This window comes from Heteronotia binoei, chromosome 21, assembly GCF_032191835.1.
Source record: "Heteronotia binoei isolate CCM8104 ecotype False Entrance Well chromosome 21, APGP_CSIRO_Hbin_v1, whole genome shotgun sequence".
Lineage (NCBI taxonomy): Eukaryota > Metazoa > Chordata > Lepidosauria > Squamata > Gekkonidae > Heteronotia > Heteronotia binoei.
The window spans coordinates 48997525-49012574 of NC_083243.1; the positions used below are offsets into that span (position 1 = coordinate 48997525).

Sequence of the window (15050 nt, forward strand, 5' to 3'; positions counted from 1 at the left end):
ATGGCTGGCAAGTTCAGTAACATATCCCCAGGACCTGACCTGGATGACCCAGGCTAGCCTGATCTTGTCATATCTTGGAAGCTAAGCAGGTTTGCCCCTGGTTAGCATTTGGATGGGAGGCAACTAAGGAACCCCAAGGATGCTATGCATAGGAAGACAATGGCAAACCGCCTGTTAGTCTCTTTCCTTTAAAACCCTATGTGATTGCCATAAGTCAGCAGCAATTGGATGGCACTTTACAGACATGCACATAGTCACATAGAGGAAACAGTTTGCTATAGGATAAAAAGAAATGTGTGCATGAGCTCTCTCATTCATCCATAGTTTATACATTGACACTCTGTGGACACATCTGTCTAGGATAACTGATCTTAATGCCCCCTCAGAAGGCACACTACTATTTAATGAATCCCCACCCCTAAATCTGGTTTCTTATACAGCCTGCAGCAGCTTTTCAAATGGTCCTATGTGATGAAAGAACCATACCAGTTTGTCAGCAGGGAGGGGAAATGAAAACTGCCCATAGCCAAATAGAGCTTGTGATCTCAGAAAACCTCTTTGGAGGATTAATTTGGAAAGGGGGGGGGGGGGACTAGCCAGAGTGAAATGGATGCTTCTCAACTTCATTTGTGGTTTGTTCTTCAGAAGCCAGCACTATGCAGGATAACTTATAGAGCCACAGTGCCATCTGGTGGGTTTGAAAGGAAACAAGGCACTTCCTTGTTAGGATACTTGAGAGATCTATGAGCTGTTCGACAGGCTCCAGTTTTCTAGCAGATGAGAAATATCTCCATTACATCAGTTGGGTTTTTTTTAAGGGGAGGAGTTGGTTACCCTTCTTGTTTTTAAAAAAAGAAATTCATTTTAGCTCTTTTAAAGAAGAGACAACAAACAACTCTCTATTTTTAATCACTCAAACTCATCACTGCTAACATAAACATTGGGGGCTCTTCAGAAATAGAGATGTGTGGGCTGGGAACCATCTGCCCAGTATATTGTCTGCCAGCATCCTTACTCTGGCTGCAATGACAGGCATTGGAAAGTCTGTTGCATTTAAAATGGGCTACACTATCACAGCCCAAATCTTACAGGTTTAAGGAGGCTGGAAGGCAAGGCATCATCTCATGAAGCTGGTCCTAAATAAGCTTGTCCCATGCCTTATTCTCATATTTCACCAAGAAACTCGGGATACCATAAATGAGAAAATAATTGGAATAAAATTAACTGGTCTTAGTATTATTTATGGCAGACTACAAGAGACTTCCACCTGTGACTTGTTGAGAGGACAACCAAGTCTAATAATTAGAAGTATATGGTAGAACTCTCAGAGCTGTATATATCTCCTTGACATACACATTAGGAATTGTTGTTTTTTTTAAATGTGGCTTTACGTAATATTATTCCTGTACACAAACTTTGCAAAAAGATTCTGCCCTTCTCTTTGAAATTCTATCATCATCACACACACACACAGGGGATTTTTATAATAAAAAGGGAATCAAACATGTGGCCCCAGATGTTAAACTTGAGCTAAGAATTAAGGAAGTGTTTTTCAGTTACATACTTATCAGCAAGTTGTCTAGCACTTTACAAAAAAAAAAATTCTGAAATTTCTCATTTTAATTATTTAAAACTCAAAGTAACTTTTTTTTTTTTGCCATCAAGTCACATTCGACATATGGCAACCCTGTAGGGTTTTCAAGTCAAGAGCCATTCAGAGGTGGTTTGCCTGCATCCATGTCAGAATCTTGGTATTCCTCTGAGGTTTCTCATCCAGATACTAGTTAAAGCCAACCTTGCTTAGCTTCTGAGATCTGGTGAGAACAGGCTAGCTTGGGCTATGCTGGTCAGGTCTAAAATAGCCTACGCACCACATATTTTCATCACACCTAAAGTGTTACCAAAGAATCAGAAAAAAAATATATAGTGTGCTTTCTGCTTAATGTTCAGCAACCACCAGTATAGCATCTACCACCATTATCATCTGCTAATGTTTGCAGATCAAGCTGGCATTGAAAGTCCAGCTATAGTGCTTGTTAGCTGGCAAATTTATTGCATTCCAAGTTGGCAGGACATGCTTTGGAGGCCCTACTTATATTTTATTGTAGTGCTGGGTACTCTGCAGTGCCAGGCATTCTGCAGTTTTGGTCTTCCATTCACCTGAGGAAAGATCTGTGGCAGATGAACTATAAAAGACACAGATGCTTACTAGGGCTACCAGTCACATGACTGATGGTCTGTGAAACTTGTCATCCATCTTCATCATTCACCTGAGATCAGCAGGGCAGAGATGTAGCAGTTGGAAGGTCATTTAGTGAAATTTGGAAGGGGGAAAGGAGACACTATGACAGATAGTTATGAGAAATCAGCAAACCTGACAGAGGCTTTTATAGGGCCAAGCGATGCAATTAAGTTGGAAAGCAGAGCACAAGGAAGATGAATAGGCCCCTGACCATGTTTCTTTTGAGATGACGGCCCCCATGTCCATTGGAAAGAAAGGAACAATTTATGTTTGACAGGTGCATTATTAATACTGGAGTCCAGCAAGCTGTTTTAGATGTTTCAGTACCTTGGAGAGTTCATGTTCACAGGCTAGAAACATACTATCCTACAAAGATGTACAGGTCAGAACATAGGTTTAATGGATTTCTTTCCCACCTTTACATGGCAATTTCCAGAGGCCTTTTAATAGGAAGGACACAGAAACTTCAGAGCAGATCCAGAAGAGAGCAATGAGGAAGATTAGGAGTTTGGAGAATAAGCCTTATAAGAGATACTGTGGAAACCAGGATTGTTCAGCCTGGAGAAGAGGAGATTGAGAGGGAATATGATTAATCTTTTTATATATTTGAAGGGCTGTCAGAGAAGGCAAGGGAGCTGTTTCAGTTGGTAGTGACTCATAATAATGGGTTCAAATTACAAGGTGGGGGAGAGACTGACAGAATATTAGGAAAAACCTTTTAACAATAAGGTCAGTTCAGAGGTGGAACTGGTTGCCCACGGATTCTCCTTCCTTGGTGGGTTCTCCTTCCTTGGAGGTTTTTAGCTGGAGGCTGGGCAGTTATTTGTCAGAGATGCTTTAGGTCATCCTACATATTGCAGGGGGGTGGAATGAATGTTCTTTAGGACCCTAACAACTTTAAATTTCTATAATTATATGATTCTATGTAATGGGAACAATCTGTGGCCTCCAGGCAGAAGTTAGATTAGTTTACTTTTTACTTTCTGGCTCCTATTTATTGAGCCAGTTGGCAGGCATTGGCAAGGAAGAGACTGTTGCTCTGGGAATATTTTGAGAAGGAATTTTTTATGGTGGACTTGGAGGAGATGAGTTTTAGATGATTCAATATTACAGTATGTGAGACTGACACAAATTAAATACATTCCATCTAATCAAAGCCATGTCATGACCACTACCAGTACTGGCCATATGACTAAAGATCACAAAGCCATGCATAGGCCAGTTATGAGCATTAGAATTTTGTTATAAAGAACACCTGATAGTTGCAATCAACACAGATCTCTGCTTCAGGCTAGCAGGAATACAGCTGACCGTCTACATGTCAAGCTGATACTCTACCATTGAGCCATGACCCCTTCCCAGTGGAGATACATCTGTTATCTTCAAAATTTATCCTATATCTGTGTTATTGTGGAGGATAATGCCTTTGTAATTAGCCATCCCCTAAAATAAGGGCAAAAGTCAAAGAAAATCTGGAAGGCTAATTCTCCTTATACTTCACAGGCAATTGAAGGAACTCCATGCACAATCACATACACCCCCCCAAGGCCCCTCCATCACATTCACTGATATTGAGTCTACTTTAAAACTGCCCAATAATCCACCTAAGTTTCCCTCTTGGAGATCATTATCTGAATAACTGAGATTGAAATGTTGTATCTATTCCACAATCTTCACAGCTGGGCCTCTCATACCAGCCCCTGGGTAACAAGCCTGTAACAATGCTGAGATATGTCACCATGCACAGCTAAACACCACTGGAGATCAATAGGCAGTCATCTTGCAATGAGAGGCAATAATTAGCACATTAGGCAGGTTGGATAACAAACAGGAATTTGCCCCTGGAATTTGATCATTTCAATCTTCCTCTTTTTTTTTCTTCCCCAACTGTCAGAAACTTTTGTGTTTTTTAAAAAGAGACTTGACCTAACTCTAGTGCATCAGGAGACTTGATATTTCGAGACTTGCACAAGCTAGCAGACTCCTTGCTTTTTAAAAAAAAAAAATCAGCATACTGTAAATATCTATGGCAGTGACCCCTAGTGCAGTGCAGAACCCATGGCACCCAGATTTGCTTGTCAAAGAAGAAAATGGGCACCCAGAAACCTGTGGGTGAGTATAGGTTTCTGGGTGCCCACTTGCTACTTTGACAAAACATATCTTTCCCCCAAAGAAAGAGCCAGTGCTGGTTTTCCTTCCTCTCAGGGGAACTGGAAATGCTTCAGAAGAACTCAGGAAGCATCATCTTTGGGTCAGCAGAGAGAACCAGTTCAAAAGTACCTGCCTCAATCATAGAAGATTGCTTGTCCAGCAGTCTCTCAACATTATGTGACTGGCTCCAGACCCTGTGACAATCATTTTGTGATTGCCTCTCCTGTCAGCCATTTTGTGGAAGTGGCCACTTCCTGTTTTAAAAACACCAAGAGTCCACAAACTCAAAAAGAATGGAGGCCCCCAATTTATGGAAATAGTTTAGACTGCAGTTACTTCTATGGAATCATCAGAGGTCCGGTGTGGTATGGCTATTAGAGCACCAGACTAGTACCTGACAATACAGACCTCTCCAAATCCCTAGTTAGACATGACTTTTACTTGGTGACCTTGGGCCAGTCACTCTCACTCAGCCTAACCTACCTTGCAGGGTTATTATGAGGAAAAATAGAAGGGGGGAAAGAACTCTGAAGGTATTAGAAGAAGCATGGGACAAAATGTATGACACATGGCTACTGAATTTTCATTTGTACAGTCTTTTCCATCCTACTGATGTCTTTGACAGCAGTTCCACAGAATAGGCAGACACGACATCTCCAAAGGATTTGTATAACGTTCTTCAATCCTTCTAGGAGGGGTTATACCTTTTCTACCACCAATATCAAAAGTTCACTTCTTGGAAACTGTAATTGAGGCCATCAGAGCTGTTTCCCACATATTGACTGTGGAAAGCCTAAGTTTAGGACATGGAGATCCTAAAGGGAATCCATTCATCTTGTATTTTCAGAACTTTCCTTTGGTTTGACTGTTTTGACAAATTCACATTATAGGCTTAGGTTCTCTTTTTTACTGTGAGGGAGACTGGGAATATCTAAAAGAGAGACTGAATCATGATGATGATGATACAATTCCTAGCATTATAATTAATGCACTTTCAACCTACTTCCAATGCACTTTGCAACTGGATTTTACTGTGTGAAATGACAAAATCCACTTGCAAATGGTTGCTAAAGTTCACTGAACATGGCTTGAAAGTGCATTATTCGATATGTGTGAAAGCTCACTGAATGTGTAGCATACATGCAGCCTCACTGCCACAGGGAGAACTGGACAGGTATGAGATATGGTATTACATAGACAGCTTTTCCTAGATTTGTGCTAAACAATTATCCTCTAGAAAAACTGGAAATCAATTCTTTCTGATGTTAATCCTCATTATTTGCAGCGCTAATTCATAAAGCCCCAGTAGAAAACAAACAAACAAACAAAAAATATGTTATGTGGACTTGTTTCCAAACAAGCTCTTGGTCTGAAGCCCAGATAGATGCTCTGCAGCTGCTGAGAGGCGCTGTAACCTTATTAATAATAACTTAAAAGCTCATGGAGCTGCTTATGCATTGAAAGATACCACTGTTGCCTGGCACACAATGCTCCAAAATTTAAAAGTACACTCTACAAAGGTTGCACTGAAGATCTTGGATTGTAAAATGGAGCAAAGCCCAACAGTAAAATAAAAGGCAAGGACCCAGGTCCAATACCATCCTAGTGATAAAAAAAATCCATTTAATTTGTTTTAATCTATCTTTTCCTCCTTATAAATTATATAGAATGTACAATATCAATAATAGGTTTAAGTGCCGAAAATGAAGCACCAGAATAGACTGTTCACTGGGACTAAAGCAGTTGTTTCAACTGCAGGGGCTGGTGAGGAAAGAGGGTCACAACAGAGAAGACCTAGCGATTAAAATGTGAAGGTGTGTGGAGGAGGGGGTGCCCTGCTTTGTTAAGGCATAATTCACACAACTTGAATTACTGGCAGTTCCTCTTTCAAATAAACTGGAGATTTCCAATGAGTTTTACAAACAGCCTTGAAGTCTATTGGGCAAAATTTAACTGCTAACAGGTTTATCCACACTCAGCTAATAAAGCGTGTGCAGATTTATTTCCCTGCATGCCAGAGTCTCTCCATGCTTGTTGCTTTCAGTATCAATAAGTAATAAGTCAAGCACATTAGAAATGAATGGGTGGTAATTAAACACTGGCAATAAAAAGGAATTTTGTAAAGTAAATCAAGCTGAAATGCACTGGCAATGAAATTATAGAGGTCATCTAGTCCATGCACAAAGTAATGGCCCTGATAACAGCAAGCTAGGGTGTGAACATCAATCTTCTTCATTTGAATATTGGCATTGTAAGGGCAATGATGTCTCAACGTACATTAGTTGGGAGGGTTTCTGGACCAGTCAGTTAGAAGACCAGTGTTGGTCCCTTCTCATTTCTAAACCATTACACAGACATTACACATCTTTCCTCCTACTTGCCTGCCCTTCACATAAACTCTGTGATGTTATTTCAAACCAAGTTCATCAGTGATCTCAACAAGTGACTTTAAATGAGCTCTTGTCCTCTGGCCAAGAGAAAGCAGAAGCATGCATCTTTTGATATCTCCCAATTGTTTTCAAGAGATATCAGTCATGCCAGCTACCCAGGTTGTCAGTCAATGGCACCTACATGACAGGTCAGATTCCAAGTCTTTCATCAATGGAGGATCTTAAAGCTCTACCAGTTACAGCACAACTACCAGTGAGCAGCTGAATCCTGAAGTTTTGGGCTAGAACCATTGAGAATCCTAATTCTACGCTAATTATAACTAATTTCCACTACATCAAAATCCAAATCCAGGTGCATAAAAGTACATTCCATTTTTTTATACACAGTTCTCCTTCCAAGCCTTGTTTCATTCTGTGTTGAATTCTACCTGTGTAAAACATGTTCTTCACATGCCCACTGACACATGGGTAAATATTGTTTTCCGCCATTTCAGTTCAAATGCAGTCTGACTCTCCCAAAATCCCAATGCTTCGTCCTGACACTGTTTCAACCATACACTGAGAGTACTAGTAGCCACCTATTTAGCTATTTCTGAATATCAAAATGTCACCTTTAAAGATTTAAGTTTTGCCTAGCAACCAAATTTTCTCTTCCAATACCACACAGATACATTTAGCACGTGTTTTATTAAGAAACCCAGATTATCATCTTTGCTTCTGGCTATCTCTTATATTTCATCAGTAAAAATTCAGCTTCATGTGGAATACCCAACTCAACTCAAATGAGTCCTTCATATTCTACTCTCAGTAGCCCTGACAGGAGGTGAACTTCAGCATGGGAACTGCAGACAGGCATTGGAACTTCCGACATTCCTGTCACACATACATTGAAAAGGGAGAGGTGCCAGTAATGCCACAAAGTTAATGTCTAAATCAAGCCCTGATGTCCTTGAGGATGAAATTCAGTCTAGAAGTGCGTATATGAACACACACGCAGAAGACAAGCGTAATTTATTTCTCCCATTGGCTGAATGAAATACCTGTTTTAACAATGTCGATCAATACCGCATTACAACCTATAATTTGAACATACCCACAGACAATAAAAATGAAAAAAACAATCAATACCCAACAGGTGGACTTAACGGCCATTTCTTCAGGAATCTGTTTGAAACTGTTTGACTGCTTGCCCTAGACAGAGCTGCAAGTGATTGATGGGCTACAGGCAGAGACCTCCAGAGCTCCAGCACAACGGATTTCTTTTTAAGTAATCCAGTTGATCTCAATAGCAAGAGAAAGCATGTATCAAGCATACTCCTGTCTCCAAACAGTTTTATTTGCATCAACAAGTGATGTAAAATGCTTAATAGATCAATGGTGCAACTAAATATTTAGAAAACATTCACAGTACCCACATATACCTCAGCTCTTATCAGGAAAGCTACAAATCATTGCTCGGTATTAGTCTTCACTCTAAACAGGTATTATTCAAGGCAGAAGGACAGATTATGCCAAGGTGTTCCAAGGCCACATTGATAAGCTACAGCTTTAGCTCAGGACTCATGGCTGATTGCACACTATCTTTTAATTTCATCGTTTAAAAAAAAAGTTTCACACACATAGTCTCCCCATGTGAGAAAGGGGATCTGCACACATGCAATGTACAGTTTTTTTCAGGATCAGGGAACCTGAAGCAGGAGCTGAAACTTTCCTGATCATAGAGACTGCTAAAATTGTACCATAAGAGTAGATCATACCTAGGAGCGGAACAAAAGAAAGACAAAGAATGCAATGGGTGGAAACAAGTCTCCATCCTGCTAGAACTCTTAGCACAATGTACAAAGGTCTAAAATAAGCAGAGGCAAAAATATCAGTGATATATTAGTTATATAAAATATTAAAAATTATCATGATTAGTTCTATGGGTGCACTGCAGTCCATTTCTGCAACAATACTGTATTGAACCATCTTACAGACATGAGTACATATAATCTTCACTCCATGATGACAGTGGCAGATTGTTAGATTCAATACTTTGGAAGGAAGGCTATTTTCCTAGTCAGCCACTTTGAGAGACTGAATCAGCACAGCATTTCCTCAATGACTGAATAAGGAAACTCTCTTAGCATAGGGATGGGCATGAACTGGGGGAAATGGTGTTTTGTTTTGTTTCATGATTCATTTGATTTCTGACCTGGTTCATTAGTTAATTTGGTAAAACTCACTGGCAGTCTTCATCAGCAGGCTCTCCTCCATTCACCCTCCAAGTTTGGTGACGATTGGGTTTGGAATGCCAAGTTATAACTCCCCAAAGCAGGTGCCCCCAGGAAAGCTCAGCTTCAGCTCTCACTGACAGCTGTTTGTGCTGCTGACAGGGAGCTCCATGATTTGCTCCCAGAGCTGCCAATCAAGCTATGGACAACCGCTATGGGTATTTCTAAAGCTCCTGGAAGCCCACCCCCAGCATTGCCTAGCAATTGACTGAATCAGCACCGAGCTGTCTAGGAAAACAAACTGCAAAGACAAAACAAACAAAGCACCATATTCAGAAGCAGTTCAAAACGATCCACAAATCAGCCCATTTCATGGATGAATCTTGATTTGTAGTTCAGTTCTTGCCCATGCCTATACAAAGGATACTGGATAGCCAGAAACTTGTGCAACCTTACTGAGACACTGTCTGCATCTCCATTATAAGGCCTTAAACTGTGATAGGCATAAAAAATCTCTACTTTGTAGCCTGGTTCTAAGCAAGGATCTTCAAACATAACACAAAAATCCAGCAACGTACCTTGCGTAGATCCCAGCAGGATGGTTTGGGAGCATTCAGCAAAACTTACCTTTGCTGCTCATTTCTAAAGACATCTTCATATGACAACATTTGAATCACCAGTGTAAGTGCAAGCATATAAACAATGCTGTTTGAAAACTGGTTTCTTTGTAGAAGTGAAAGCTGCTTTGGACATTAAATATTTTTCAAGATATAGAACTTGCCTCAAACCCAGTGCTGTGATGAAAATATTGTTTTAGGAGAGCCACTGCAGCTGCCCATTTCACACTACAGATGCTTCAAGTGGGTTGTTCACTTCTGTGGATTTTTCTGTGCAGCTTTTCTGAACTTTATCCATAAACAGGTAAGCATGTTCTTTCTATGTGGTGAATGCATACAAATGCATTCTTGGATCTTACGATGCATGTCTGAAACATTGGATACAGCTCAGCTCTCACATCAATTTGTTAGCACTTGGATGTCTTTCTACACCAAAGGAAGAAGGAATATCTGCTTATAGACTCTGAAAATGGTTTGTTAACACTTAGAACTTGTCTGAATTTGTTAGTGCCAGTATAATATGGGAATCACAGTAGTTTGGACCTATGAGGCCCAATTCATCAGGAGCAAGGGAGGATGCAGTATCAGGACTTCGTTAGAGTTCTTGGCAGGGCTCATTTAAATATTGCCTCTCATGTCATATGGCAGAATTTCCTGTATGGCAGCTTCATAATATGAATTGCTAAGTGTGATAGAAATGGCAAAGAAGCATGCACACGGAAAGACTTGGGGGACTGATAAGTGCCCAGCAAGGAGACACAAGAGAGCCTGCTAAAGAGGAAGCAGAAGAAAAAGGACAGAGACAGAAAAGGCATCTGTGATCAGGCAAATCTCACAGGGCATGTTTAGTAGCTTTGACAGAACTGCGAACTTGTGGGGAAATGAAAGGGTTACTTGTGTGCTCTCTGATGCACTTCGGTCTACATTGCACTTAGGCTGGCTTTCAGAATTTAACAGCCTATGCAGCAAATCACATCCTACAGTGATTTACTGATGGTGGCATTCTGACAGCACATGTAGCAGGTTGCCCTCCTAATTCCTTCCCTGCAATAAAATCTCCTAGTGCATAGAAAATCTGGGAGTCTTCCTCTGATATGCTTGTTGTCTATGTGAAGGAACACAGTTGGAATTCATTGGCACCTTTACGACCAACCAAGTTTAATTCCGGATATAAGCTTTCATTTCCGGGAATACTGTTTAAATCATTCCCTTATTAGGCTTCTATTTAGGCTCATGTTATGACACTTCCCACATTAAACTTTGATGTGATAGTCAAAGAACACATCTTCTTACTAGCACTTCGTAAGGTGAGGTCTATGGGGTTATGTCTTGCTTTAAATGTACCTTCAAGATGTAGTGAGCATCCAGTCTCATCACTGAATGGCAGTCAGAGGAACTTGATATTGTTTTTCAAAAAAACAAACCAGGAAGTTACAGTGTAGTGAGAGTGCTAAGTCAAAATGAATGTGAGAACTGACCAAACTCTCCTTAGCACAAAGACATCCATCATGAATAAACTGCTACCGTATTAACATCATATACGAGAGAGAACTTTTTCATCTTTTGTATCCATTTACACAAGACTGATTAGGAACTGGACTCTGCCACTGAAAAACTTTAAAAGATGACCACACTTGGTGTAGCACAACTCTGATTATTGCCTGGCACACACAATTCCTTCTGGTTGCTATAAAAAGAACATCAATAACCCCTTTTCATGTCATTTGTTGTTAAATATGAAAACAGAATGCACTCAAGCGCTTTCATATCAGATCAAAGAGAAAATAATTATCATCCTCTTTCTTCAAGTAATCTTGACATTTTAAAGTTAGTTTCCCAGGAAGCTGATCAGCTAGCTCTGCCATTGGCATTCACACATCTGTTAAGCTAACATACCAGCTGAAATTCGATTTAAGAAAAGCAGGTACTCACGGTCATTGCACTGACTCCCCGAGTACGATGTCATATTACAGTCACAAGTGAAGCCTTCCCACAGCTGAATGCAGATGCCTTGGTTGGCGCAGGAATCTTCTTGGCAGGTGGTGCTTGGTCCTGAAATGGAATAGCAAGGAAAGAAGTAAAGCAAAAACAAAGAATAGCCATTGTGACAAAAAAAAAAGATCAATAATATACTGTGATTTGTCATTTCATGCATCAAGGAAGTAAAGGAAACCAAACACGTTTTTTTTTCCCCAATTCATGGACATGCAACAGAAATTCAGGACACATAGAAAACATAGAGAATTGCACACTGAGCGACAAACAAAAAACTGTGGCACACAGCAGAAAGAAGGTGTGAAAGATATCATATTCCCTCTTAGGCAGGCTCGGAAGAAGTATTACTTAAGGTTTGGCCCTGGCTATCGAAGGCCTCCTAGTTCTCTCTGCAAGTTCACTATAAACAGTTATTCCTGTGTTTGTTGGTGTAATGGGATAGCAAGGAAAGTTCACTGGATCCTTCAGACCATTCTTAAAATGACTTTGGAAGGGATGAGAGGGATTAGCAAACAATTTTACATGACAAATCTGCACTTTGTCCCAAGAATGTTTAGCTGGCCTTTGAAAGCAAAAGGGTCAGCTTGATCAGGTATAATGTCAACTTCTCCTCTCTTCTTATTTGCCTTTGCATCTTCACCACCCTAAATATCTGCACTTATGATGCAACACCATTGCAGACCTTGGAGGTTTCCAGAAATTGTATTGTTGGCAAAGTGCATATGTGTTCTCTTGGTGCATCAAACAGTAATGTTTGAGACTGTCAACTGTAAACAGCAAGTAGTAACCACTGATTTGACTCATGCTTGCCATATTATTTTCATTTTAATTCCCCATTGCTGTTTAAAATTCAGTTTCTTACTTTGCTTTAAATACAGAAGCACAAACACTGGAGATCCCAAGATGAGAAGGAACATTTCAAATTTATCAAAACCACAGAATCATATGGATGTAACAGAATGGCTGCATTCCTGAATGGTTAATTTCTTTAGAAGTAAGAAATTACTGATGCTTGAAAACAAATAGAACAAAGGAAGCTTTGCTATAATGCTTCATGTTTCCTTTTTGGTTTAGATTAATGGAGGTTTTTTTTCCCCTTTCCACTGCTGTGAAAGGAGGAAATCTGCCATCTATAAAATAGTTTGATCTGTTTTGCTGCTTTGGTAGACAAAGCATATCTGATACAGTTATATGTAGGAAACACAGATTCAACCTCCCACCACCAATAAAGTGAAGGATGCAGTCTGGATCAACTAATAATAACAACAAAAAGTCAGCATGTACTTTTTTCTTGTCAGCTAGGTTTTCAGAACTATCAAAGCAACAGATAAATGGATATAAAATTTCTGCAGCATTCGTCCTCTCACTGACCAGGAAATCTGACTGGGGGCAGGGAACATACACAATTTTAAATTACATAATGTCTACCAAAATTCCTGATATAGTACACATTCTGACTAAACTCACTGGGGGGGGGATTACCACCACCATGGTTCCATTACACCTTAAACTTACTGAACCAAGTCTTTAGCCAATCACTAGAGTTGCCATCCAGTGGCTGGTGTGAGTCTGGGAGAGCCATCATGTGACAGCATGACATCACTTCCACAAAAAATCTGGAAGTGACATCACATTATTTTACATTTCTGGAAAGAAATAGGCAACACTGGCCAATCAGACTTCACCTAAGAACTATATAAATCCCAGCCAGGCCACCCATATCTCTAGTGACAGGGTGCTTGGAATGGGGATACATCTCTCTTGCCTCATGTCAGGCACCCTTAAAAATACTCCACTGCTTGGAACCTTAATCCTCAAAATGGAGGCATCTGGATTTCAGAGATGCTGAGCCTCAGGAATGGCTGGACACACTAGCCATCCTGAACAATGTAGGGCTCTATGTTTGTTGGTGGTCCTTTGGCTGAAATCTCCAATGTACACAGAGCAAAGTGGTGGCACTGACTAATGACAACAGGGCAATTGCAAGAAAAGAACAGTATTATTTCTGTATACATTTAAAAGTGGTAAATTCAAGATTAATTTTATTTTTCTCCGTTTTTTTTTCCTGGCAGGGGAAACAGGTTTGTATACTTTCTCAGCATCCAGATGCAGTCTACTGAGTTCTGCATGTCACAGCAACTGGACATTTGGCATTTGAACAGGTCTATAGCGTTACACCTATGATGGCCTACTTTCCTACAGCCACAGAGTAGCTCAGTGCATCCAATTCCAGGAATTAGGGGGGAAAGAGTTCTAGTGTTGCATCCCATTCACTAGACTACATCTAATTCTAGAAATCAGAAGATTTGCCATTTTATACTTTCAGAGTGTCCATCTTTACTTATAACCTCTTTTTCCCCCCCAAACCCACAATAATCTGTAAAGGACTTCTATTCAGTTGCTTCTGTGATAATATGTAGAGGACAGGAATGAGAGTATGGACACAAGAAGCTATTAAGGCATCAAGGTCACACTTGTCTATTCTGACTGGCAGTGGTTCTCTAGGGTCTCACGCAGAGGTCTTTCACATCATCTACTAAGTGATCTTTTTAAAGGAGACATACTGACAGTTGAAGCTGGTACCTTCAGTATGCAAAGCAGTGGTTCTGACACCAAGTCACAGCCCCTCCTGTGCTTATGCTCTTTTTAATTTATGTTATTATTGTTTTGGTTTTCTGATTTTTGTTGTTGGCTTTGTTGATTTATTAGTATTGTGTACACATTTTTAAAAAGCATTATATATACATGTAGTACAGGTTTTTTTAATGCAGCAATTTATGATGCTGACTGAATGAGTCACTAATAACAGTAAACGTGTACCTTTTAAGGGAAGAAATTAGTACATGGAAAGCACAATGGTCAAAAATTAGGACTCTTGGTTGTAAATACTTTGCACAAGCAGGAGAGCAAATCTGGTGGGGTTTTTAGCTTGAAAAGTACCAGGGACAAGAAAGTCAACATTATCTTTAGATAAGGCCTTTTGCTTGCTCTGAGAAAACAGCTCTATTGCCTCATCCAAACACCAGAGCTCTCAACTGGGGTGCCCGAGGAAATATGAAGGCCTTTCTGGTCTCATTCTTAGAAAGTTCCTTTAGCTAGCTAGCAAGCAGAAACATAGCGAAGACACCCTGTAATTCTGAGAGACTGGTACACAATGCACCAGCAGGTTAGCAGAATCACAGAATATTAATGCATGGGGTAGGGGGAGATGGATGTCCAAAGCTGCTATCCAAACTTGAGCTGCTGTGCCACAAGTCTGAAAACTCTGCAGGAAACACCAGGACTACCACCTGTCCAACTTCCTTGCACAGAGCCCAAGTGCGAATTGATGCAGGGAGCTTCTGGCTTGCACAGCAAGTGGCTCTAGTACATTTACCTTTTACAGAAAGAATAAACTATTCTCTCCTTTATGGAAGCCTACATCCAGATTAACTGATTCTCC

General features: G+C 40.3%; 1 protein-coding gene across 22 annotated transcripts in view; it reads right to left on the reverse strand.

Annotated features, from left to right (window-relative positions):
- Positions 1-15050, reverse strand: part of NRXN3 (neurexin 3) — a 1739678-nt gene that overhangs the window by 993252 nt on the left and 731376 nt on the right. For all 22 annotated transcript variants that reach the window (XM_060262987.1, XM_060262986.1, XM_060262972.1 and 19 more), the window contains one exon: positions 11546-11665. In XM_060262987.1, the coding sequence (XP_060118970.1) occupies positions 11546-11665 (120 nt within the window). The remainder of the gene's footprint in view (positions 1-11545; positions 11666-15050) is intronic.